The 22,992-nt window shown below is 43.4% G+C and overlaps 1 protein-coding gene across 1 annotated transcript; it reads right to left on the bottom strand.

The window, feature by feature from the left end:
* Nucleotides 1–711: 711 nt before the first annotated feature.
* LRRC66 (leucine rich repeat containing 66) lies at nt 712–22,908 on the bottom strand. The gene is made up of 5 exons (XM_047799042.1): nt 19,788–22,908; nt 16,777–17,274; nt 9,503–9,672; nt 4,857–5,046; nt 712–2,626 (listed from the first exon to the last, which is right to left on the bottom strand). The coding sequence occupies exons 1-5, from the start codon at nt 19,834–19,836 to the stop codon at nt 852–854; spliced, it is 2,682 nt and encodes an 893-aa protein (XP_047654998.1). The 5' UTR covers nt 19,837–22,908; the 3' UTR covers nt 712–851.
* Nucleotides 22,909–22,992: the final 84 nt, after the last annotated feature.

Below are 22,992 nucleotides of genomic sequence, written 5' to 3' on the forward strand. Positions count from 1 at the left end.
TTGCTGGATCAAATGGGAGTTCTATTTTTGGTTTTCTGAGGAATCCCCATACTGTTTTCCACAGTGGTTTCACCCTCTTTGATTTTCAAGTTGAAGGTTCTCATTTTTGTCTAGAGCTCATCCTCAGCTAGAGAGCCAGTGCCCATCAGGTTTCTCTGGGTCAGCATTTGAGTATAAATGTCAGAATCAGATTTTTCTAACTGCAGCAGAGTCCCCTCTGAATGCTGACCCCAGTCTTTACACTGAAGTCCTCTCCTGTTCTTAGTGAGCTGGTTTTATTTGGAGGCATTTTAATAATTGAACTTGGCTAGAGGAACTGTCTTTAGAATATCCCCCTGACCCCACCCCGTTTCACAGCAAAGAGCTGGTTCCTCACCAGAGGATTGTAGCAGCTGTGTTAGGCTTATAACCTTTCTGGAATCATCATCCTTAAGAGGACGTATGAATTCCTCATTAGCATTGGTGTCCATTTACGTTGTCTTCCTCTGAATCTTATTCTTTTTTTTTTTTTCCCCATCTTTTTAGGGCCACGCCTGCAGCATATGGAGGTTCCCAGGCTAGGGTTCTAATCGGAGCCATAGCTGCTGGCCTACACCACAGTCACAGCAACGTAGGATCCGAGCCGCATCTGCGACCTAAACCACAGTTCACGGCAATGCTGGGTCCTTAAAGCACAGGGCAAGGCCAAGGATCGAACCTGCAACCTTATGGTTACTAGTTGGATTCGTTTCCACTGCACCACAATGGGAACTCCTTCTGAATCTTGTTCTGAAGATCTTCAGTTTTTCCCCTGCAGTGATCTTGGAAGGAAGGTTGTTTTGAGCTGTGTCTATTCCCTGAACCTAAGGTTCTTAGTTATAAATGTCCACATCTCCTTCGTGACCAGCTCTGTCATCAGGATCTGAGGGAACTTCGGCTGAAAATGCTGGTGTTGGAGGTAAAATATCCACATTTGAAAATTCCAAGTCTCTAAGTGAGCAATGCCACTCTACTGGCTGGGGCTGAAGAGCTGAGATGTACTCATAAATGGACATGCCAGGGATCTCATGACTGCACGGACTGTGGCCCACGGACCCTGGCGAGGTCAATGGATCCTCAAATTTACTGATGTTAGAGGCGCTTTCTAGGTGAGTCTCGAACAAACCGGAGACTGGATTGGAGATGAGAGCTTTTTCAGAACGATCTTCCTGAGTCTCACATTTGTGCCCAAGGCTTTCTAATGACATGACGTTGTCTCTCCTTTCCCCTGAGTCCTCGTCTTCCAGGGGCCCGGGGGCTGTCCCGCTCTCCTCGCCAAGGGCTTCTTCCTCCTCAGCCATGTGTCTCCAGTCCTCTGAACTTGAACTTAGAGTAAATAAAGACCCTTCGTCAGAATCAGAGTTGGAGTCTAACTCGTACCAAGCTTCAGAAGCATGCTTTTGCTCTGGTTCCTTGTTAGCGGGAGTGACATGCGGGTCCCGGCGCCACCCTGGAGGGAGAGCAGGCGGGGACGGGTCCATGTGTCCTGGGTCACTGAGTGTGGCTGCAGTGTGGTGGGAGGGAAGCTCTGCCTCTGTCCCCAAGCCCTTGAGCCTTTGCTGCTGTGCGCTCAGCAAGTTCTCCTTAAAAAACCCAGAAGGTAAGTGTCCAGCAGCCCATCTTCCCTCATTCTCGCCAGGCCTCGGAGCTTCTGTGTGCGTTGGCATTTCCGAGAGAGGAGCCATCATTTTCATTGAAATCCTTCTGGATTGAGCCAGGGCTGACTCATTGAAATCCTTCTGGATTGAGCCAGGGCCGTTTTGCAATCCCACGGCTTCGGCAGCGATGCCCACTGAGGGCTCACTAGGGGAGACTTCCCTGGCTCCGGGGTCATAGTTTCCTTCTGCAGGAATGTCATCCCTGTGGAGATGGTCCTGTCCTGCCCATGTAACTTGGGTATACTCAGCATCGGGCTGGGCTCGGAGATCGGGCCAGACCGCGCTGTGATTTGGGAGCTTCTCATCCCTTCTACTTCCTGACCCACTGGGGTCCCTGCATTGTCCCCTTTCCTGCTGGCCACCAGGCTCCTTTCTGCTCTGTTGCAGCGTGCCCTTAAGAGCAACATCCGTGTGTGGGCTGGCCTCTGTCCTCCAGCCGGGGGCTTGGTTCTCATAGAGGTTTACATCCTGGAAAGTTTGGTGTCGATCTGTCCTTGGCTGCTGTGTGTTCCCCAGAGTGTCAATTTCATCGTAGAAGCCCTGGTTGGAGTACACCGCTCCGGAGCCTGGACTTTTTTTCTGGCATCTCTGTTGCCACAGTCTGTCAACATAAGGCCTGGCAAAAGCCCCCAGGCAGAAAGCCACGAGGAATGTGATGAAGACGGCCAGGCAGACGGCCAGGGTGAGGTCCTGGGAAGAGGAAGCCGCTTCCTTTCTGCCAGCAGTTTGCCCATCCTGGGTGCTCCTAACCCGTCTGCGCAGCCGTCTCTGCTGCTCACCGGCCTCAGGGCGGGCAGGATCTGTCTTCCCCAGAGAGAACAAGCCAGCCTCTCCGGGGCTCTCAGCGTTGCTCCTTCCAAGGCTTTTCGGGTGGTTCAGGTTAATGCGAGGGAGGCGGGTCTCTCCTGATGTTCTGCTTTTGGGGGCCCACTGGTATGCCTCTTCCTTCCCTGGGCGTGGGATGGGGGAGGTAAAAGCACACATTGAGTGGACAGGGAAATAAGACTCCAGTGGTTTAAAAGCCTCTGTGCGCCCTCAGTCCTTATCTAGCTAGATTTGAAGTGTATGTTTTGTTTTGTTCTTTTTTTGTCTTTTTAAGGCCACTCCCGTGGCATATGGAGGTTCTGAGGCTAGGGGTCCAATCGGAGCTGTAGCCACAGGCCTGTGCCAGAGCTGCAGCAAAGCCAGATCCGAGCCGAGTCTGCGACCTACACCACAGCTCATGGCAAAGCCGGATCCTTAACCCACTGAGTGAGGCCAGGGATCGAACCCGCCACCTCAAGGTTCCTAGTTGGATTTGTTTCCTCTGCGCCACGATGGATACTCCTGAAGTGTATGTTACATGATGAGCGGCTTGAGCGGCTGATTGGCTTCCTGATGCCAAGAGCGTGTGTGTGGCTCTGTGCACATTTACACGTGGCTCTCAGGCTCTGATCTGCCGCTCCCGGGCCCACCAGGCTGTGTGTTTCTTAGGCTTCCTGCCTAATTGCTGTCCACTGAATGAAGGGGCCCGACTGGAGGGACGGCCACGGCCACGTCGCTTCTCCTTCTTCCACATCCTCGCCTCCTTACTGCACGTTTGCGAGAATATTCTATCAACCCCCAGCAGAATCTACCCCAGCCCCACCTGTGCTTGCTGTATCGTTGCCTCACCATCCCTTAGTGCTTCTAAACAGCAGCAATAGTCAGGTTTCTCTACTGGTTCCTGGCATTCTGTCCTCCACCCTCAGATGGTGGTGTGGCTTTCACAGAGCAGTGAAGCAAGCGTGGCTGATGGCATTAACATTCCTCTCTCATCTTCGTGGGTTTCTCCTAAACCTTGTAAGCATGGCCACGGCTCTACTTCATAGCATCCTTGAATAGAACAGAGGCCAGGACTTGCTTTTTTTGTTCTGTTTTGTTTTTTGGTCTTTTTAGGGCCGTACCTGCAGCATATAGAAATTTCCAGGCTAGGGGTCGAATCGGAGCTATAGCTGCTGGCCTAGGCCACAGCCATAGCCACACCAGATCTGAGTCTGTGACCTACGCTGCAGCTCACAGCAATGTCAGGTCCTTAACCCACTGAGCAAGGTCAGGAATCGAACCCGAGTCCTCATGGATACTAGTTCCTAACCCACTGAGCCACAATGGGGACTCTGAGGCCAGGACTTTTTTAAAAAAAATACTTTCTTCCCCCTTCCCAGTTAGGAGTTTGAGATTTAAGAGTTCCCTTGTGGCACAGTGGGTTAAGGATTCAGCTTTGTCACTGTGGTGGCCTGGGTCACTGCTTGGTGCAGGTTTGATCCCTGGCCTGGGAATTTTCATAATGCCTCAAGAGCAGCCAAAAAAAAAAAAAAAAAATTTGCGATTTAGCCAAGATAGCTAACAGTGGGAAAATAAAAGGCTTTCCAGAATATTCAACTCCAGTAACATATTCTAGTAGTTTGGGAGAGTGGCAGGGGACAAATAAAAGAAAAATACACTTTGAAATATGTATGTTTCGTGTTCATATAGGGGTATACTTTCAGAAGCTTGGCAAGCATTTTAAGTAATTACGTTTCGAGTTTTAGAAATCCTTGCTCTGATCATTTTGTTTGTGTTTGGGATAAAAATGTGACGTTGGGGAGCTTGAGGGGAACATTCTCTCCTCGTGAAATTTCTATTTTGGACTAAATCTGGTGGTTCCCAAGCAAGTAGAACTAGGTTTCTTTTCTATTTATTTATTTATTTCTCTGTCTTTTTGCCTTTTCTAGGGCTGCTCTCATGGCTTATGGAGATTTCCAGACAAGGGGTCCAATCGGAGCTGTAGCCTACGCCAGAGCCACAGCAATGAGGGATCCGAGCCGCGTCTGCAACCTACAGCACAGTTCTCGGCAAAGCCGGATCCTTAACCCACTGAGTGAGGCCAGGGATCGAACCTGCCACCTCATGGTTCCTAGTCGGATTCGTTAACCACTGTGCCACGACGGGAACTCCAGAACTAGGTTTCTTTAACCACATAAAGGAAATCGTTCATGAACCAATGAAAGCAGTTGGGTACTGATGATTGTCCTGCGACCCAGCCCAAGGATGACCAATGCTATGGGTCAGCACTCTTGCTTCTGGGGGGGACTGTCATTGTTCAAGTGAGACCAAATTTTTCATGTGCTTTTCTCTGTTTAAATGGGAGCATTTCTGAGAGAAGAGGTGCTCCTGACTTACCTGTGGACTTGTTGCAAACTGTGTTCCACTTTTCCCTCCAGGATTCTGAAATAAAATTTTGGAAGACTGCCACGCTGTTGTCACACTGCCACTGGTTATCAGCCAAGTTGGCCTGTAGGTGGGGAAGTTCTAGAGCCACGATTATCATCGGCAGGATGGTGGTCAGAGCATTGTTGCTGAGGTCTACAACCTGCCCGGGAAGAAACAAATTTAGGACAGTCTGCGAACAAAAGGCATTTGGGGGAGTTCCTGCTGTGGCGCAATGGGATCGGCGGCATCTTGGGAATGCTGGGACACAGGGTCAATCCCTGGCCTGGCAAAGTGAGTTAAGGATCCGTCATTGCTGCAGCTGTGGCTTAGGTCATGACTGCAGCTCAGATCTGATCCCTGGCCAGGGAGCATCATATGCCTTGGGGCAGCCAAAAATGAAAAGAAAGAAAAGAAAAGAAGAAAAAGGAGTTCCTGTTGTGGCTCAGCAGTAATGAACCCAACTAGTATCCATTAAGATGTGGGTTCAATTCCTGCCCTTGCTCAGTGGGTTAAGGATCTGGCATTGCCGTGAGCTGTGGTGTAGGTCGTGGACCTGGTTAGGATCTGGTGTTGCTGTGGCTGGGGCATAGGTTGGCAGCTACAGCTCCAATTCGACCCCTAACCTGGGAACTTCCATATGCTACAGGTGTGGCCATTAAGAAAGAAAGAAAGGAAAAAAGAAAGAATACTACCTAAGGCAATCTACAGATTCAATGCAATCCCTATCAAATTACCAAGGACATTTTTCACAGAACTTGAACAAAATATTTTAAAGTTTGTTTGGAAGCACAAAAGACCCAGAATAGCCAAAGACATCCTGAAAAAGAAAAATGGAGCTGGAGGAATCAGGCTCCCAGACTTAAGACTATACTACAAAGCAACAGTCGTCAAAACTGCATGGTACTGGCACAAAGACAGAAATATAGATCAGTGGAACAGGATAGAAAGCCCAGAATTAAACCCATGCACCTACAGCCAACTAATCTATGACAAAGGAGGAAAAAAGAAAGAAAGAAATGAAATGCAGAGGGAACTGGGGAACAAAAAGGATTCAGTGGTTCTAGAAACACACAGCAGAAGCTGGTTATGGCAGTGGCGTGATGCTGCAGGGAAGGCACAGTCAGCTCTATCTCTGGCCACTGTTTGCCCAGCACTGCTGTGTACCACAGTCTACTGGGTGCTTGACACACCTTATCTCCAACCCTCCCAACAACTTTGTCCTTTTCGCCTTTTCCACAGAGGAGAAAACTAGGCTTGTCAGAGTATATCCCACAGAGTTCTCAGCCCCAGGGCCTGGTACCCCACTGCTTAGAAAATAGTGAAGGAATGGGAGTTCCCACTGTGGCTTAGTAGGTTAGGAACCCAACTAGTATCCATAAGGATGTAGGTTCAATCCCTGGCCTCGATCAGTGGGTTAAGGATCCAGTTGCTATGAGCTGTGGTGTAGGTTCAGAGCTGGTATTGCTGTGGCTGTGGCACAGGCCTGCAACTGTAGCTCTGATTTGACCCCTAGCCTGGGAACTTACATATGCTGAAGGTGTGGCCCTAAAAACCAAAAAAAAAAAAAGGAAAAAACATATATATATATATATATGTTTTATATATATATAGTGAAAGAATGAATGAAGGAGTGAAGGAATAAATGGCATGGCAAAGTTGGGCTGTGATCTGATTCCCAGCTGCATGCTTCCCACACTCCAAAACGCAGCCTCGTGGAGTATGAGCTCCCACTGCCCTCCCCAGGAGTGAAGGGCTGGGCGAAGGAGGCCTGGAGTAGGGTCCTGGGGTTTGGGCGAAAATCGTAAAAGAGAAAATGCAAACCTTGCTGAAAAGTAAGAAGAGGGCCATGGATAGAAACCAGAGCGACTGAATACAATCCAGGTCAATTGCTTAATAAACATCAGGGCAAAAGCAACACTGAATCTTGGGTTATATAAATTCCCAAGAAGAGTTGACTCGGATGTAAAAACAGCACCATAACCAAGCCACACCATGGAGGGTTAGAATCCTTCTTGAACTCAGTAGTGAGAGGGACCTTTCTAGTGTTGAGTAACTAAGCACCCTTGACTCTCAAGGGAAGGTTGCCAAAAATAGAAAGTAGGAGACTGGTGTTGGGAAGAAAAAAATACCTATTGGCCTGGCCTTGCCTACGATCAGTAGCCTTCGTATGTACCCCCTTCTCAACCACGGAGTGAAACATCCTAATGCTTTTTGGGGGTATTTTCTTCTCAGTGCATGTGAATTTTATTTCCTTCTAGCAGTTAGTATATTACAAATCATGAAACTGAAAGCAAAACCGGAGCGAGGACAGAAAGCTCATAAAATGATGCAGAAAGAATAATTTCTGAGAAAATATTAAAACAGAATAGTCCTACTTGGCTAAAGCAGTGACCATCCACCATTCTTTATTTGAAAGGAGTGTACGTTATAGAAAGACTGGGAAACGCGTATAACGTTGCTACACAAACCTCTGCTCTAAGAAAAACGGCATAAGGTTAAGAAAAAGAATGCTAATTTGAGATGCCAATGAAACAGTCCCTTTGATCGACATGTGATGATGAATTTATGCCTTGAAAAAAATCTGCCTGCTTTCTGAAAAGATTTCCACCTGGAAAGACGCATAATATAGTACAAATATTAAATATATCTCCGGGAAAAACAGCAACAACGGTATCTATTTTAACATTCTGGTACCAAATGTGCTCATTATGTTCCCAAGCCAGTTTTTAGAGTTATTGCTGAACAGGGAGAAGGGATCATAGAGAAGGAGAAAGTGTACGATTCTGGGCGGTTCAGGTAATTTAGAATTACAGACGATATAGAATATTCTTGGGCTTGTTTTGTAGTTGGCCTGCAGCATCTATTACCTCTGAGCTGCAGAAGACTTATAAAGCACAATAAAAATGCAGCAGAAATAAAACAGCCATGGGGAAATTACGTATACAGATAGACCTTTTTTTTTTTTTTTTTTTTGCATCTGCAGCATGTGGAAGTTCCCAGGCTGGGGGTCGAATTGGAGCTAGAGCTGCCCACCTACACCACAGCCACAGCCATGCAGGATCCAAGCTCATGGCAATGCTGGACCCCAGACCCACTGGGCGAGGCTAGGGATCGAACCCACATCCTCATGGATACCAGTCGGATTTGTTTCTGCTGTGCCACAACAGGAACTCCTACAGATAGACTTCTAATCAGTATACAGTACACTAAACGAGGTTCCCAGGCAATCTGACAACCCGTTTCTGGTGGATTGGGGAGCACTGCTGGGTTAAATGGCCTTTCTCTTCTGCTCAGGTAACTGCTGTGGCAGAGAGGTCTCGCATAAGCCTGCCCCCAGCATTCAAGCCCTTGGAGTAACTTCCTCCCCTTGTGTAAAGGCAAGCCCTAGGCCTTGCCTCTACCCAATAGATTGTGGCAAAAGCGATGAATGGGCCGTCACTGCCATGATTGTATTCCTAAAACTGTAATGCTCCTGGTAGAAGCCTCTCTCCTTTGGGCTCTGACCTGAGCTGCCACTCTGTGAACATCTCTGTGGGGAGGCCCACGTGGCACAGAACGGGGACAGGCTTAGGCTGATGGCCAGTGTGGAACTGAGCCCTCAGCCCACAGCCCACATGGGCCTGGAAGTGGCTCCTTCTTCAGCTGGGTCTTCGGGTGAGACTCCAGCCCTGGCCAGAGAAGGGGCTGAAGCTGATAGAATGAGAGCAGGGTTCTGGAGGCTCCTCGAACTCACAGCTGTCAGGACCTCCGAGGTTCACAGCAAGGTGCCTGAGAGACAGGCACCATGGCTCCAAAATGTGCCATCAGTCCCCCCAACATGGGTCTGATGTTTAGAATTGCACGTGATACCTGGTTAGTGTATTATGTATCATGTGTATTATTCTGTGCCCAGTTTTGGTGTGGAAGCACCAGGGTCACTGCCCTGCAGAGGCCCATATGGTCCTGGGCTAGATGGGTGTTGAGCTCCCATAGGCCCATATTGTCCCCAACTGCAGAAAACCCCAGGGACCTTCACCTGACCTTATGGTTCAGGGAGAGAGCCTTGCTAATAACTAAAATTTAATTTCTTGCCAACTGGTAAGTGGACACTTGGAGCTGGGTTTAATTTGATTTAGGAAAAGCCACGTGCTAATTCTTGCTGCTGAGTTTTAGTGCTCAAATAAAATTCCTTCCACTACTGAGGCTTGGATTTTTGAGGCAAGAGAGAGACTTCAGCTCTTATAGGGGAATTTTTTTTTTCTTTTAGGGCCTTGCCTGCAGCATATGGAGGTTCCCAGGCTAGGGGTTGAACTGCAGCTGCAACTTCCAGCCTGCACCACAGCCACAACAACTAGGGATTAGAGCTGCATCTGGGACCTACCACACAGCTCACAGCAATGCTGGATCCTTAACCCATTGAGCAAAGTCAGGGATCAAACCCACATCCTCACTGAACCCTACATCCTAACCTGCTGACCCACAGGGGAACTCCTTATAAGAGTCTTAAAATAGACTTACAATTTTTGATTAGTAGCTAGTACTACTGGACATGAATCAGTTCTTCAGTGGAAATATTCTTCTCGTGTAATTGCCTATAGGTCTGCATATTTGAAATATTATAAACATTATTTTCTAACCTGTAATTTTTTTAGGTCCTTGAAGGCTGCTGGATGGATTCTGAATATCTTGTTGCTTTTTAAGTGGAGGTTTTCCAGTTGCAGGCAGCTATGAAAATCAGATATACCAATTTCTGATATCCCATTGAATGATAGATCCAAACTCTGTAATGACTTCAGTTTCCATAGCCCTGTTAAATTTAAAAAGCAAATTAAAATATAAATTAGCGGTATACACTGCAGCATTGTTTGTAATGGTGGAAAACTGGACACAACTTAAATGGTTCAGAATAGAGAAATGATTAAACAAAGAATGGTATATCAAGACTACAAAATACTGAGTTGTTTTAAAAGAGAATGGGGGAGATCAAGATGAACTGACTGAACGGGAAGGAAATTAGGTAAGCTGCAGAAAAGTAGAGTATAATTCCAATATTCTTGAGCAAAAAAAGGTCATATGCCAGAGTTCCCATGGTGGTGCAGCGAAAATGAATCTGACTAGAAACCATGAGGTTGCGGGTTCGATCCCTGGCCTCGCGCAGTGGGTTAAGGATCTGGCATTGCCATGAGCTGTGGTGTAGGTTGCAGATGTGGCTCGGATCTGGTGTTGCTGTGGCTGTGGTGTAGGCTGGCAGTTGTAGCTCAATTTGACCCCTAGCCTGGGAACATCCATATGCTGTGGGTGTGGCCCCAAAAAGACAGAAAAAGAAAAGAAAATATTTCTTAATATTTTCCCAATATTTGCCTAACCTGTGTATGGCTGTGTGCTCATGGCTCCTACCATATCGACTGTTTCATTGAATTAGTGCCCCTGGAGTTCAGTAGGGCAGGGGACGATGCCTAGCTTGGTCTCTATCAGTTGATGGGTGTTGAAACCTCCAACTGTGACAGTGGATTTGAAACTGAGCCGGACCCTGTGGGGCTTTCTTGGGGCTAGATCCCCATGTTCTCTACCTCTTTTTTGTAGAAGAGCTTTAGCCTCCTAGGTTTTCCCTGAGTTACAAAGAGCAGTGGGAAAATGCAGAAACAAAGGAAAACAGTCAAGCAAGACAAAATAATAATAGCTTAGCCATAAAACAAAGTTGAGGACCTTCAGTTCCTCCCCAAGGGCTACAGACAATTCCTTGAGGGCTCTTGGTTTGTGTGTTTTTGGTTTTTAGGGCCACACACACGGGATATGGAAGTTCCCAGGCTGGGGTCCAGTCGGAGCTACAGCTGCCAGCCATGTCTGCAGCCTACACCACAGATCAAGGCAATGCTGGATCCTTAACCCACTGAGTGAGTCCAAGGGTCGAACCTATATCCTCATGGATATTAGTTGGGTTCTCAACCTGCTGAGCCACAATGGGAACTCCTCCTTGAGTTGTTTTGCAGATACTAACACCTCCAGCAGGTGGATAAAGTTAAGTGCATGCTGACCACGAGCACACAGACCCCAGATGCTTGGAACCATAAGGTTGATGACTGAGAGTCCCGAGCATCACCCGTTACTTTGGCATCAACCAATAAGAGAACTGTGTATTCGTGTTGAGAATTAATATATCTTCTTCAAGAACTGACCCCTTTATCATTAAGTAGTGCTTTCTTTACCCCTGGTGATTGAGAACGATAAACCATTATATAAACACTGATCTAAAGAAAGGTGGAGGGAGTTCCCATTGTGGCTCAGTGGAAATGAGTCCGACTAGCATCCATGAGGACGAAGGTTTGATTCCTGGCTCCCCTCAGTGGGTTAAGGATCTGGCATTGCCATGAGCTGTGGTGTAGGTCACAGATAGGGCTCGGATCCTGCATTGCTGTGGCTGTGGCGTATCCCGGTGGCTACAGCTCCAATTTGACCCCTAGCCTGGGAACCTCCATATGTCATGGGTGTGGCCCTAAAAAAATAAAATAAAATAAAAGTAGAGTAGCTATAGTAATTTCAGACAAATGATTTATCTTTCTCCATCCCTTTGGCTAACAGCTTTATTTGTAATAGCCAAAAATGACAGCCTAAGGGGGGGCCAACAGGTAAATGAATATCCACACAATGAAATTTTACTCAGAAATAAAAAGGAATAAACTTTTTTTTGGTCGTGCCCACAGCATGTAGAAGTTTCTGGGCCAGGGATCAAACCACATCACAGTGGCAATAAGGCCAAATCCTTAACCTGCTGAGCCACCAGGGAACTCTAGGGATGAACTTTTAACACATGAAAGAACATGGATGAATTTTAAAAATAATTATACTGAAGAAGCCACAGCAAAAATCAAAGAATGTGTGGAGTGATTGCATTTATATAAAATTATAAACGGAGTTCCCATCGTGGCTCAGCGGCAATGAATCTGACTAGGTTTGATCCCTGTCCTTGCTCAGTGGGTTAAGGATCTGGTGTTGCCATGAGCTGTGGTGTAGGTCAAGGCTCAGATGTTGTGTAGCTGTGGCTGGGCTGTGGTGTAGGCCAGCATACGGCCCTGATTCAACCCCTAGCCTGGGAACTTCCATATGTCCCATGTGCAGCCCTAAAAAATAAAAAGACAAAAATAAAATAAACGAATCTACAGTGACCGAAAGGAGATCAGTGATTCCTTGGGCAGGAGAGAGATGATGGGTGGGAAAGATAGATTGCAAAGAGGCATGAGGAAACTTCTGGGGAAACTTTTGAACCTAGAGAGTTACAAGAATAGGCTCTTAGTCAACTCCCTTCATAATATCAAGCCAAGAACCCCAGGAAGAAGCTCACCTTCTGCAGATGGGAATTAAGACTGTGAGGGTCAGTTACTCCTCCCACAGGGAGATTCCCTTTTTACTTCCAATTTTAGAGAATTAAGGTTTAATGTTATTAAGAGAACTGGTCGAGTCCAGCAAATAACCTTTCTGTTTGGGGGTCTCTCAAGATGGAGTTGGGAAATTTGGGTAAACTCTTCCGTGATACTCGGCTCTGTTTCTCACTAAGGGGATGTACGCGTGGTGAATCCGAGCAGGGGAGGTGGCGAGGTGGGTCTTATGCATCAGAGAGTACATTTCGTATTTTAAGACAGTGGAATGTTGGGAGAGAAATATGGAAGCACTTTGCTGGAGGTGGAATTACTGATTGAACTGCTTTCTGAGGAGCGCAAAGGCCATGGGAGGCAGGGGTTTGTTTGGCCTTTGCATTTAAATGGCCAGAGGCAATTTTATTATTTCCAAGAAGTGAGCTCAGAGCCTGTTGGAAAAAAGGCCACAGAGGCTAGGCCCAGACATTACACCATCTCAGAAACATTCCTTTGGACTGTGACCTTCTTAAATGCTCTCCCAAATGGGATCGTCTGATAACATAAAATAATGATACTCAAGGGTTACGGATTCAAGGTCAAAGAGTAATAAGAATTGGAAGAGAGTCTGGAATGGTTCTGGATAAGATACTTGATTCATAAAATCAGCCCTCGTCTTTTTTTTTTTTTTTTTCTTTTTAGGGCCACACCAGCAGTATATGTTAAGTTCCCAGGCTAGGGGTTGAATCGGAGCTGCAGCTGCTGGCCTACACCACAGCCACAGAAATGCAGGATCTGGGCTCTATCTTTGAGCTACACCACAGCTCAAGGCAATACTGGATACGTTAGATGTAGACAAAAATAAATGTATCACTTATTTCTATAAAATTGTTACTCTCAATCTGTGCGGAGAGGAATAATAACTGATCTTTGCAAGTTTGTAAGGTACTTTTCACATATTTTAATAGCTACTGTTTATTATGCCAAAGACTGTGTTAAGTTAGGTTCTTGAGGTACATCCTTCCTTTAATCTTCACAGTTCTGAGTAAATATTACATGATTCATGTTTACCTTTAAGTAGGCTTAGGATAAAGGAATCAAAAAAGAACAAAGCTTAGAAATAGATGGCACTCCAGGAAGCACTTCTCCCTTACCAGAGTTTTCCCTCCCATTCAAAAGTCTGAGTTGCCCACAGTTACAGAATCATAAAATAGGAAGGGGCATCAGAGGGGACTCAACCTAATAAAAACTGAAAGTATCTGATGATTCCAGGGAAATACCTGAAATCACAAAATACTATGGATAAAAGAAGCCTGAATTATATCCAGTTAGATTCAGGGCTTACACTGGCCTTCCATCATCCATCTATTTCATTCATCTCTCTGTGCTTTTCTTTGCTAGAATTCTATTAGAATTTTGGATACAGGATTTGCTTATTTCATATCTTTTTCCCCCCTCCCTTGCAAGTTTAACATATTTTCTGATATTTTGGGAGGCGGAAGTTTAACTTGGGAAGAGAAGATGGGGCTGCATCTGTATTTATAGGGATATTTGGTCCTTCAATGAAATGTTTTCACCCTAACTATCAATTAACTCCGGAATTCATCAGCCTGAAGGAGATAAATTCAGCATTCCTCCATCTACTCTTGTGGTGGGATCATATGAACTCTTTACTTCTCTATTTTCCTGTTTCCTTTCTCTCTGTTCCAGCAGAAAGTGGTCTCTGTGTTAATTGTTCCAGGGGAGACTCATTGCAAGGCTGAAAGCAGAGGCATCTACAAGTCTTTTCGGCTTTTGTTTTTCCTAAACTTTTAGAGGAAAGGAATTTCTAGATCTAGACAGAGGTGTTTTTTTTTGTTTGTTTGTTTTGCCTTTTTTTAGGGCCACATATGCAGCTTATGGAAGTTTCCCAGGTTAGGAGTCTAATTGGAGCTGCAACCACCGGCCTAAACCACAGCCACAGTAAGGCCAGATCCGAGCCACGTCTGCTACCCACACCACAGCTCATGGCAACGCCGGATCCTTAACCCACCGAGTGAGGCCAGGGATTGAACCTATGTCCTCATGGATCCTAGCTGGGTTTTTACCACTGAGCCACGATGGGAACTCCTTGACAGACAGATTTGAAGAAACAAAAGTAGGGAGGACTTTTCTCCAAATTGAAAGACTGAAAAGAAATGTTCTCTGGCTAGAGGGAGTAAGGGATGGGGGCACACACCCACACCCCCCCCACACGCCCACACACACTCACGCATCCACACTTGATGCCTTGTCAGGGTATAAGATTCTAAAGCTGTGGTACTAATCTAGGAAAAGACAAAGGAAAGCTGATGAAAGACTGACGCTAAGTGTAAGTACCCCTACATCCCACCCCAAATGACATGAGCAGACTGGGGACACAGAATTAGCAATTCCGCTGTTATAAACAACAGACGGCATTATCTCCAGCACACTTGGCTTTGTGGGTTTAGAGTCACATCTACTATAGTAGTTGTAAAAACACGTTATAGCATATGGATGTATGTAGGGTTTTTTTTTGTCTTCTTGCCTTTTCTAGGGCCGCTCCCATGGCATATGGAGGTTCCCAGGCTAGGGGTCTAATCAGAACTGTAGCCGCTGGCCTACACCAGAGCCACAGCAATGCGGGATCCGAGCCACATCTGCAACCTACACCACAGCTCACGGCAACGCTGGATCGTTAACCCACTGAATAAGACCAGGGATCAAACCCGCAACCTCGTGGTTCCTAGTCCAGGGATCAAACCCGCAACCTCATGGTTCCTAGTCAGATTCGTTAACCACTGAGCCACAATGGGAACTCCTGGATGTGTGTAGCTTTAATGATGTTCATCAAAGGGTCATAGCAAACTGAGTGGAAATAATCGAAATATTGCTGGATTGAACTGATTATATAGGTATATATGAAAATTATTCACTAATTTAAAATACTATTTATGAGATTGCTTAATTAGGTCAAGATGTTCAAAATACTCTGTCATATGAAATTATGCTAGGAAATATTATGGACAGTATGATCCAATTTTGAAAGAAAACTATATAGGCAGGCATAAAGAATAAACTTGAAAAATATGTATTATGAGGGACTTTAATGTTTCCCTATAGATTTTTCTTTAATTCCTAACATTCTGCAAATAACAGGCATTCCTTTTGTAATAAGGACAATATGATGCAAATCACAGAATGAAATGCAATTAGTTTACACTTTGCACTGAAAATACTACACATTTTTGTTTCTATGGAAAAGGTCAGGGAGAGAAGATGCCTACCCTTCTCACACAATTCTGCTGATGCGGTGACTGTAATAATTGCCCTTTTACTTGCCAAGCTATTACTGTCAAAATTATGCTTAAAACTGGACCAGAAACTGGAGAAAGAGTAAAAAATAAATGAATAAAGAAATAGAAATAAAATCATTAAATGAAATAGCTGCAAAATGAGAAAAACTAAATACGAATAATTTCAGATGGAGAAAAATGACAACATCCTCACACTTTCTTTTTCAGCACAGGGTCTTATATAAGATCAGAATTTAGTAAATAGTGACCAACATGGAAACAGGGAAAGGAAACTGTCTAGCACTCCTGTATATAAAAAGGAATCTCTGGCTTATGAATCTGATACATTTTCTTTAAAAAAAATTTTTTTTGCTTTTTTTTTGGGGGGCTACACATGCAGCATATGGAGGTTCCCAGGCTAGGGGTCCAATTTGAGCTGTAGCTGCTGGTCTACACCACAGCCACAGCAATGCCAGATTGGAGCCGCATATGCGACCTAAACCACAGCTCACGGCAATGCCATATCCTTAACTCACTGAGTGAGGCCAGGGATTGAACCTACATCCTCATGGATGCTAGTCAGATTCATTTCCACTGAGCCACAATAGGAACTTCCTGATACATTTTCTAAATAATACATTGATGGATTAGCTCAGAAACCCCAACATCTAGATTACTGAGTGTCAGAATGGTTGAGAATTTATTATAATAATGTGTAGTTCTGATAAGCAGTTCTGATTTTGATTTGAAAATAAGAAAGTTTATATATAATATTAGCATATTTGCAGTCTACCTTTGGAGGACAACTAGATAAGCAGATATAAATGTAGTCTATAAAAACAAAAATTACAAATATGGCGACATTTAATTTGAATAGTGTGACATATTAAAAGTATCTGAAGTAGTCACTGCTTGGCACTTTCTATAATTAGTAATGAAGATAGCATAAGCAAAGTAGGTAATTTAAAATTACATGTTATTATTTACCAGTTAAATACTTCCTAGTATCTCTTGACAACTCCATCTAAGATTAATGTAAGTTATAGTACTAGGAGATTAAATTGTTTTGACTATAAATTCCATGTATTATAGGTTAAAATTCCACTAGAAAACTCCTTTGATTATATTTGCTCTGATCAAATTGCTTTCCTTTCAGCTGTTTCTCTGAAACAGAAAATGAACCTGGAATTTTTATTGTCATAAAACATTAATGCTCTGCATACTCATTGAGTCTTGGCCTAGTCTGTCTTTTAAAATGGTACTTACCCTTGGGAATGCTGCCGAGTTTATTTCCTTTGAGAATGAGCAACTTTAGAAATGGAAGCCCGTTTCTCAAGCTGCCTTGGTGGCGCTTCACCCATGACGACTTAACACTGGGTAGGTCCAATGACACGGAGTGGATGGTGTTATTGCTGAGGTTCAGTACTTCCAAGCTGTGAAAATGTGCAAGAGAGCTGAAGGTGATTTTTGGTATGAGACTGTTACTGAGGTCCAGATGTTTTATATTCCATTCTTCTTTTCTCATGTGCATTTGTAAGAGACCCCTAAAGAAATTGGAACTTGTATCCACTGTGGCTGCTACCTGTGTATCCACGGGTGTCGCATGCTTTCCAGCAGCAGAATGCTCTGTCGGAAGATATCTGTTCCATTGGCGCTCAGAATTGAATAAATTACTGCTTTGTCTTGATGGGTTTGTCATTGTACCAGTCAAACAAAGACCTATAATCATGGTGAGGATTCGGAAACACAGGTTTTTCATCATGCCTGGGGAAAGGAAAAATTAATGGACTTATTCAAAATAACTTCTGTAAAAACTAAGAGCAAATAAGTAAATAAGCAAATAAGCAAATTCAACTTTCAATTTAAGATTTAGGAATGTTCTCTTGCCTTGACTGCCAGTTTAAGTGAATGGTTGGTTTCTTAGCAATTGGGGCAAAATGTAGCTACCAAAATGGTATTAGCCACAGTATAAAATTACATTTTTGTCACATTTTTAAAGAAGGCTCCCCTGATTTGTCAGAAAATACATATTCATTTGGGCCTCACCTCTGTCTCTCCTTTTCCAGGATCATTCACCCTGCAGTCAGCTTTGGAGTGAGGGAAACCTACCAAGATTAAAGACTTCTCTGCTTCCTTAGTTTCGAGCAAAGTCTATTGTGCTTATCTTACGACACCGTAATCACGTAATCAGCCATGTGGTTTGTCTCGTGGGTGACAAGCCATCCAGTTACACTAAGCTGTAGAGCTGAATGGGTGGAAAGTTCAACACACATAAGACACAATTGATTTTTTTTTTTTTTAATGCCTAGAAGAACTACAAGCCTTGTCTCTATGGCTTTTCAAATCCTTTTGAAATCATTTAGACATATACAATATAAAAAAATGGGTTATAAAAAGGATGTTCTGCTTAAAACCTGTGAAGATACAGTAAGGTCCAGGAACTCAAGTATCTTTTTTTGTCAAAGATTCTTGAGAAGCAATGAAAATTTTTAAAACAAGTGTCTACAAATCACAATGGATTAAGGTATACCCAGAAAACCATTTTAAAAGTAAATGAATGTCCTGACTTAATTAAACTAAGTTCCAATAAAAAAATAAGTGTCTGTACAAATAACACATTATTCAGCATGTCAGTTTACAACAAATTGTCCCTTCCACTCTGTTCTAATGGTACCACTCTAGTTATCACTAATCTGCAATTCTAGAATGGTCTAATCATTTTTACTGCCACTGCCTCTTGGTTTTCCTTCTTGATTCACCCAACAATTTTCCAAATAAGAGTATCTCATAATACTCTTTTCCTCATTCATTCCCTCATTCAAAATCCTTATAGTCCAAATCCTTCAGGTTAGTGTCCCAGCCTTCGCATTACTTGCCTAACTTCATGAACTAGTTTTAAATGTCCATGTGGAGTAGCTAGAAGATGGGGCTTGCACACCTCAGTTTGTATATCGATCTCAGGCAAAAATCGGCTGTTAGTTCAGCTCAATTCTAAGCCCGATGCCTTTTCCTCTCCTCAGTTCAAATCCTACATTTATCCTTCCAGCTCCACTACAAACCCTATGGCTTGAAAACCTTGTTTCCTGCTTTGGCCTCTATTTCATACTTACGTCTTCTGAAATCTTGCAGTAAATATTTATTGAATGAAAAAAATGCATTTTAGTAACATTCGGTTAGACAGAAGAGCAACACTCTCCTGCATTGCTATGGCTCTGCTTTGTGTCTGTTTTAAACACCTCAAAAGATTGTAGGTTCCCAGATGGTAAGGGCTATGGGCTATGTTTATAAATATATATATATATATATATATATATATATATATATATATATATATTCAAGTAGATATCTAGATATCTATATATGTCTCCCCATGTTTTATATTTCTAATAGCCTGCAGTCATGTTCTGCTTGGATACATGAATGCATAGAGTGGGTGAAATCTACCATGCTACTTTTTAAGCATGGTTTCATACCAGGTCAGTTCTCCCGTATTTTGAAGGGCATCTAAATTCAGGTACACATGGCCGTGAACTGCAAAGGTGCCCTACAGCATGGAGCAGTGATTTATTTTTCAAGTGTGTCTCTCATGCAATACCAGAAATGGAATGAAGTTGTAAAGTCAGAAAGATATTTGTCACTATATTCAAAGCTGTAATTATTATACATATATAATATAGCCAGCTAATATCATAACATCAGCAACGAAAAACTATAGTCATCATTCACAGGCACATGACAATACTAAAGAGAAACGTGGTTGAAAGACAATTTTTCTTAAAGGGACTTAAAGGTTTTAACTCACCTGATTCTTTCTAGGCTGAAGAGATTTATCGATAAGTAACAGATTTGAGATTCAAAACAGCTAGATAAAGATAATCTCACATCCTAAAGTAAAAAGTATTACTTTATAAATACTACATATGTACATATATACTACAACAAACTTATGTATAGCTAAGGAACACCTGAGAACTCCAGAAAAAATTTTCTGAGAATGCTGGAAACAATTAGGTGAAAGGCAAATATTTAAATGGACATATTCAAGCTGAGGTATGAGGAAGCAGTTAGAAATACTGGGTGTGTGTAGGTGTGTGTGGCTGTGTGTGTCAGTGAAAGAGGTAGGAAGACAGTGATAGAAAGCACAGAGAGTAGAAAGGAAATGAAGAGGTCATTCTTATATAAAAGAAAGAGACGTTAAAACAGAAGAAAAAAAGCAGAAGAGGCTGGCTTTGCTAAGATGTAGAAAGAACACAACAGTAACAGTTTTTAAGGCATACCTTTGCTCCTTAGGGAGTTTTCAAGCGGCTCGCTCTCTCTCTGAATCATGCCAGGTGGGGATTTTAGACCTGAGTCTTTGAAGCTCCACCCATCTGGCCTGGAGCCTGCCCTATGGCAAACCAACTCGCTCGCCTCCAGGGTCTGGCCTCTTGCAGCTTGACAGGGGTGACAAGGACAGTGAGATGCACATTCCCCTGGGATACTGGGGGAAAAGCCACTGGAGAGAGGCTTGCCAGACGGGGGCTGTACAATTTCTAACTCTGAGCTCCAGGACTCCAGAGATTACACAAATACCGGCAGCGTCCAAGGCTCAAGCTGTATTTACATTCGGCACGTTTATATGATTAAGTGGAAACCTGCTAATATTTCAGCAATTAAAAAATGAACAGCAAACAATTTTACAGAGTCTTTATTGTAAACAGAGGTCATTAAGAGTTATTACAAACTGAATCAATCGAAAGTCAAAGTAGTGACCCCAAACAGATTTATAGATTTATTTTGGTATGGCATAATTTGTAACCTTTGCCTCCTCAACATTTTTTAAAAGATTACTAAAATTATCAGCATCTCAGTGGTCTCTTTTTTGGGCAAGTTTAGCATCGTAACACTCTCACCCTCTTGAAGAAAACTCACTCAAAACTAGGTAGAACTTCTACCCTTCAAAACTATTACACATTATTTGTTTTTTTCATAAGGCAAAAAGAATACAAACAAGTATATTTAAAAATATGACAGACCATACATAGTCCCTACTGTGCGCTGTTTCGCTTTTTTTTATCTGCCCATTAGACAGCCTTTACAATAGCTTGCTTTCATTTCACTTGTCCCCCTCGTCACTCTAAAGGACTGTGGTGATTTAAGCAAGCACGTGTCTGCCCCATCTTCTGGGATTCTGTCTTGGTCCTCTCCTGCCCCTAAGCCTGCTCTTGGCAGAGCAGCTCTCCATGCAGGGGAGGGACGGGCAGAAGAGGCAAAGTTAACATTTCAGTTTATAGAAAAATACCATCTGGTGGTGGAAACGAGGAGCGATGCTGTTACGCAAAAGAGATGGCAGGTAGAAGGGACTGTTGGTTCTTTTTCTGCTTCCCAGGGAATTTTTCAGGTGTAGGTTTCCATGAAAAAGCAAAGGCTGCCCGTAAAGTGTCCTAAAATACTATACCTGTTACCTTAACAATCAGTTTTATAAAAACATCGAAATATCCTCGCATGACAAAAGCACTTAATGGAGATATATCAAAAACAAGTATTTCTCAGAGGAGTAAAAATAGATTATTTCATGAATTACGGTCAATAAATAATACTCTGCCACAGAGTGTTCTGTGTTTTTCGTAAAAATATTTATCTAAATAAACTTCCAAAACAAATCTAAATAGAGCAGACAAGTTAACGAATGCAAAGTTTTACAAGTACACAGAGCATCTGAATGAAAATTCCAATGGATGTTTTCCTGAATATCATTCCGCTATTAAGTGATACTGAATATATTCATATACGTTCTGAAAATCACTACAACTGATCACAGCCAGAAGTCAAAAATTCCACTCTTTTTCTTCACTCAGCATTAGTAGTAAGTCGGTCTCTACTTTAGTACACCTTAATGACTATTCCTCATCTCCAAGGTATTTGGTTTTTCTCTCGGTGAGAACTATAACAATCTTGAATGCAAATGGTTTTTTTGTATTGATCTTCTTATCTGCATAATTCAAAGTGACCAGGACAGAATAGTGTTATACGTGAATGCAGAGTGGGGCGCATGATTTCTCTCTACTGTCTACAGCACACTGCTTTGGAATCTCTCTTCCTGATGCTATGTGTCTTAATAATACCAGAGAGTTCCTTTCAAGCCAAATCAAAAATACACTAAAAATCAACTGGCTTGAGGGTTATAAATCATTACAGTGGGTGGTGATGTTGGGAGCAGAGATCAGTTCTCACACCTATGTCAAAATTACTTGTATTGTTTCCTGCATCAGCACTCTTTAGCCTAGTGCTTCCTGACTTTTTTCAAGGGCTGGCAGACATTAAAAGAGATGGTATCTGTATGATTCGCTAGGGTAAATCCACGAGCCATTCCTGGCCAGGAGGACATGCCTGGGGATGGCCTTCCTGTGCCTCCCCCCCCAGGAAGCCCCCAGGGCAGAGGGAATACATATCCTGGCAATTCTCTTACCCACTTGGGCACCCCTGTTGGGGAATGGGGGTGATCCATAACTAGGCCAAGTGCAGCTCTCTATAGGGTAATATTTTGGAATTGGGTTGAGATAATTTAAAATCTGACAGCGACTGTTCATTTGTTTGGACACTCTTCTAACTAGAGTATGCATACTTGTTTTGTTTGATTCCCATCTGCTTGGCTAAGTTTGAATTAGCTTTTGTTCGTGTTTCTAGAGTTTTAAATAATTAAAACTCAGTGCAGATAGAGAAAAGAATGTGGTGTTTAGAAACAGGTCCATCTAGGTTTGAAATACACCCAAATTCCAATCCTGCCTCTGCTATTTCCTCTGTGACATTAGGTAAGTTTCTTAACTTCTCTGATCCTCAGTTTCCTAATGTGTAAGCTGGGATAACAACACCTGCTTCTGGAGTCGAGGTGAGAATTAGGGACCTTACACAGACAGCACCTTGCGGTGTAAGATGCTCAATAAAAGACAGCTATCGCCATCACTGAACAGGTAAAGGTGAAATGGGACTTTAATTTCTACCACATTGTGAACACAACATTTGTCAACATTGAACCAGGAAACATTCTATTACAGAGTAATAGAATTTTCTTCCTAGTGCAAAACTAAGGAACCATAGTTTCTTACTATCTCCCGCATGTGAAATTCTTTAATGACTTCACCTGCATGTGAGAATATGGCTGAAGGTTAATGCATTAAAAATCTGCCTTTCCTCCTCGAAATCAAAAGATAAAGCACGTAACACTTATTGTTGGTGTACCTTTCAACATCTTCAGTGGGTCTATCCCCATTAGTGACCACGAGTTTACTTAGAGTGAGTCTCAACAGGTGCTTCAGCTCTTGCTCCTTCAGACAAGGAATAGTGGCATTTTAAAAACACTTCTTTAGGAGTTTCCATTGTGGCGCAGCGGACATGAATCCGACTAGGAACCATGAGGTTGCAGGTTCGATCCCTGGCTTTGCTCAGTGGGTTAGGGATCCGGCGTTGCCGTGAGCTGCGGTGTAGGTAGCAGATGTGGCTTGG

The sequence above is a fragment of the Phacochoerus africanus genome, chromosome 10 (genome assembly GCF_016906955.1).
Source record: "Phacochoerus africanus isolate WHEZ1 chromosome 10, ROS_Pafr_v1, whole genome shotgun sequence".
Classification (NCBI taxonomy): domain Eukaryota; kingdom Metazoa; phylum Chordata; class Mammalia; order Artiodactyla; family Suidae; genus Phacochoerus; species Phacochoerus africanus.

Bases quoted from the DNA above. Each gene is read 5' to 3' on its own strand.
- LRRC66 (XM_047799042.1), bottom strand. From the start codon at position 19,836: ATGATTCAGAGAGAGAGCGAGCCGCTTGAAAACTCCCTAAGGAGCAAA. The intron at 17,275-19,787 runs GTATGCCTTAAA...TCCTTTCCCCAG, and splicing joins AAACTCCCTAAGGAGCAAAG to GCATGATGAAAAACCTGTGT. The intron at 5,047-9,502 runs GTTAGAAAATAA...CTTCCCGGGCAG, and splicing joins AGGACCTAAAAAAATTACAG to GTTGTAGACCTCAGCAACAA.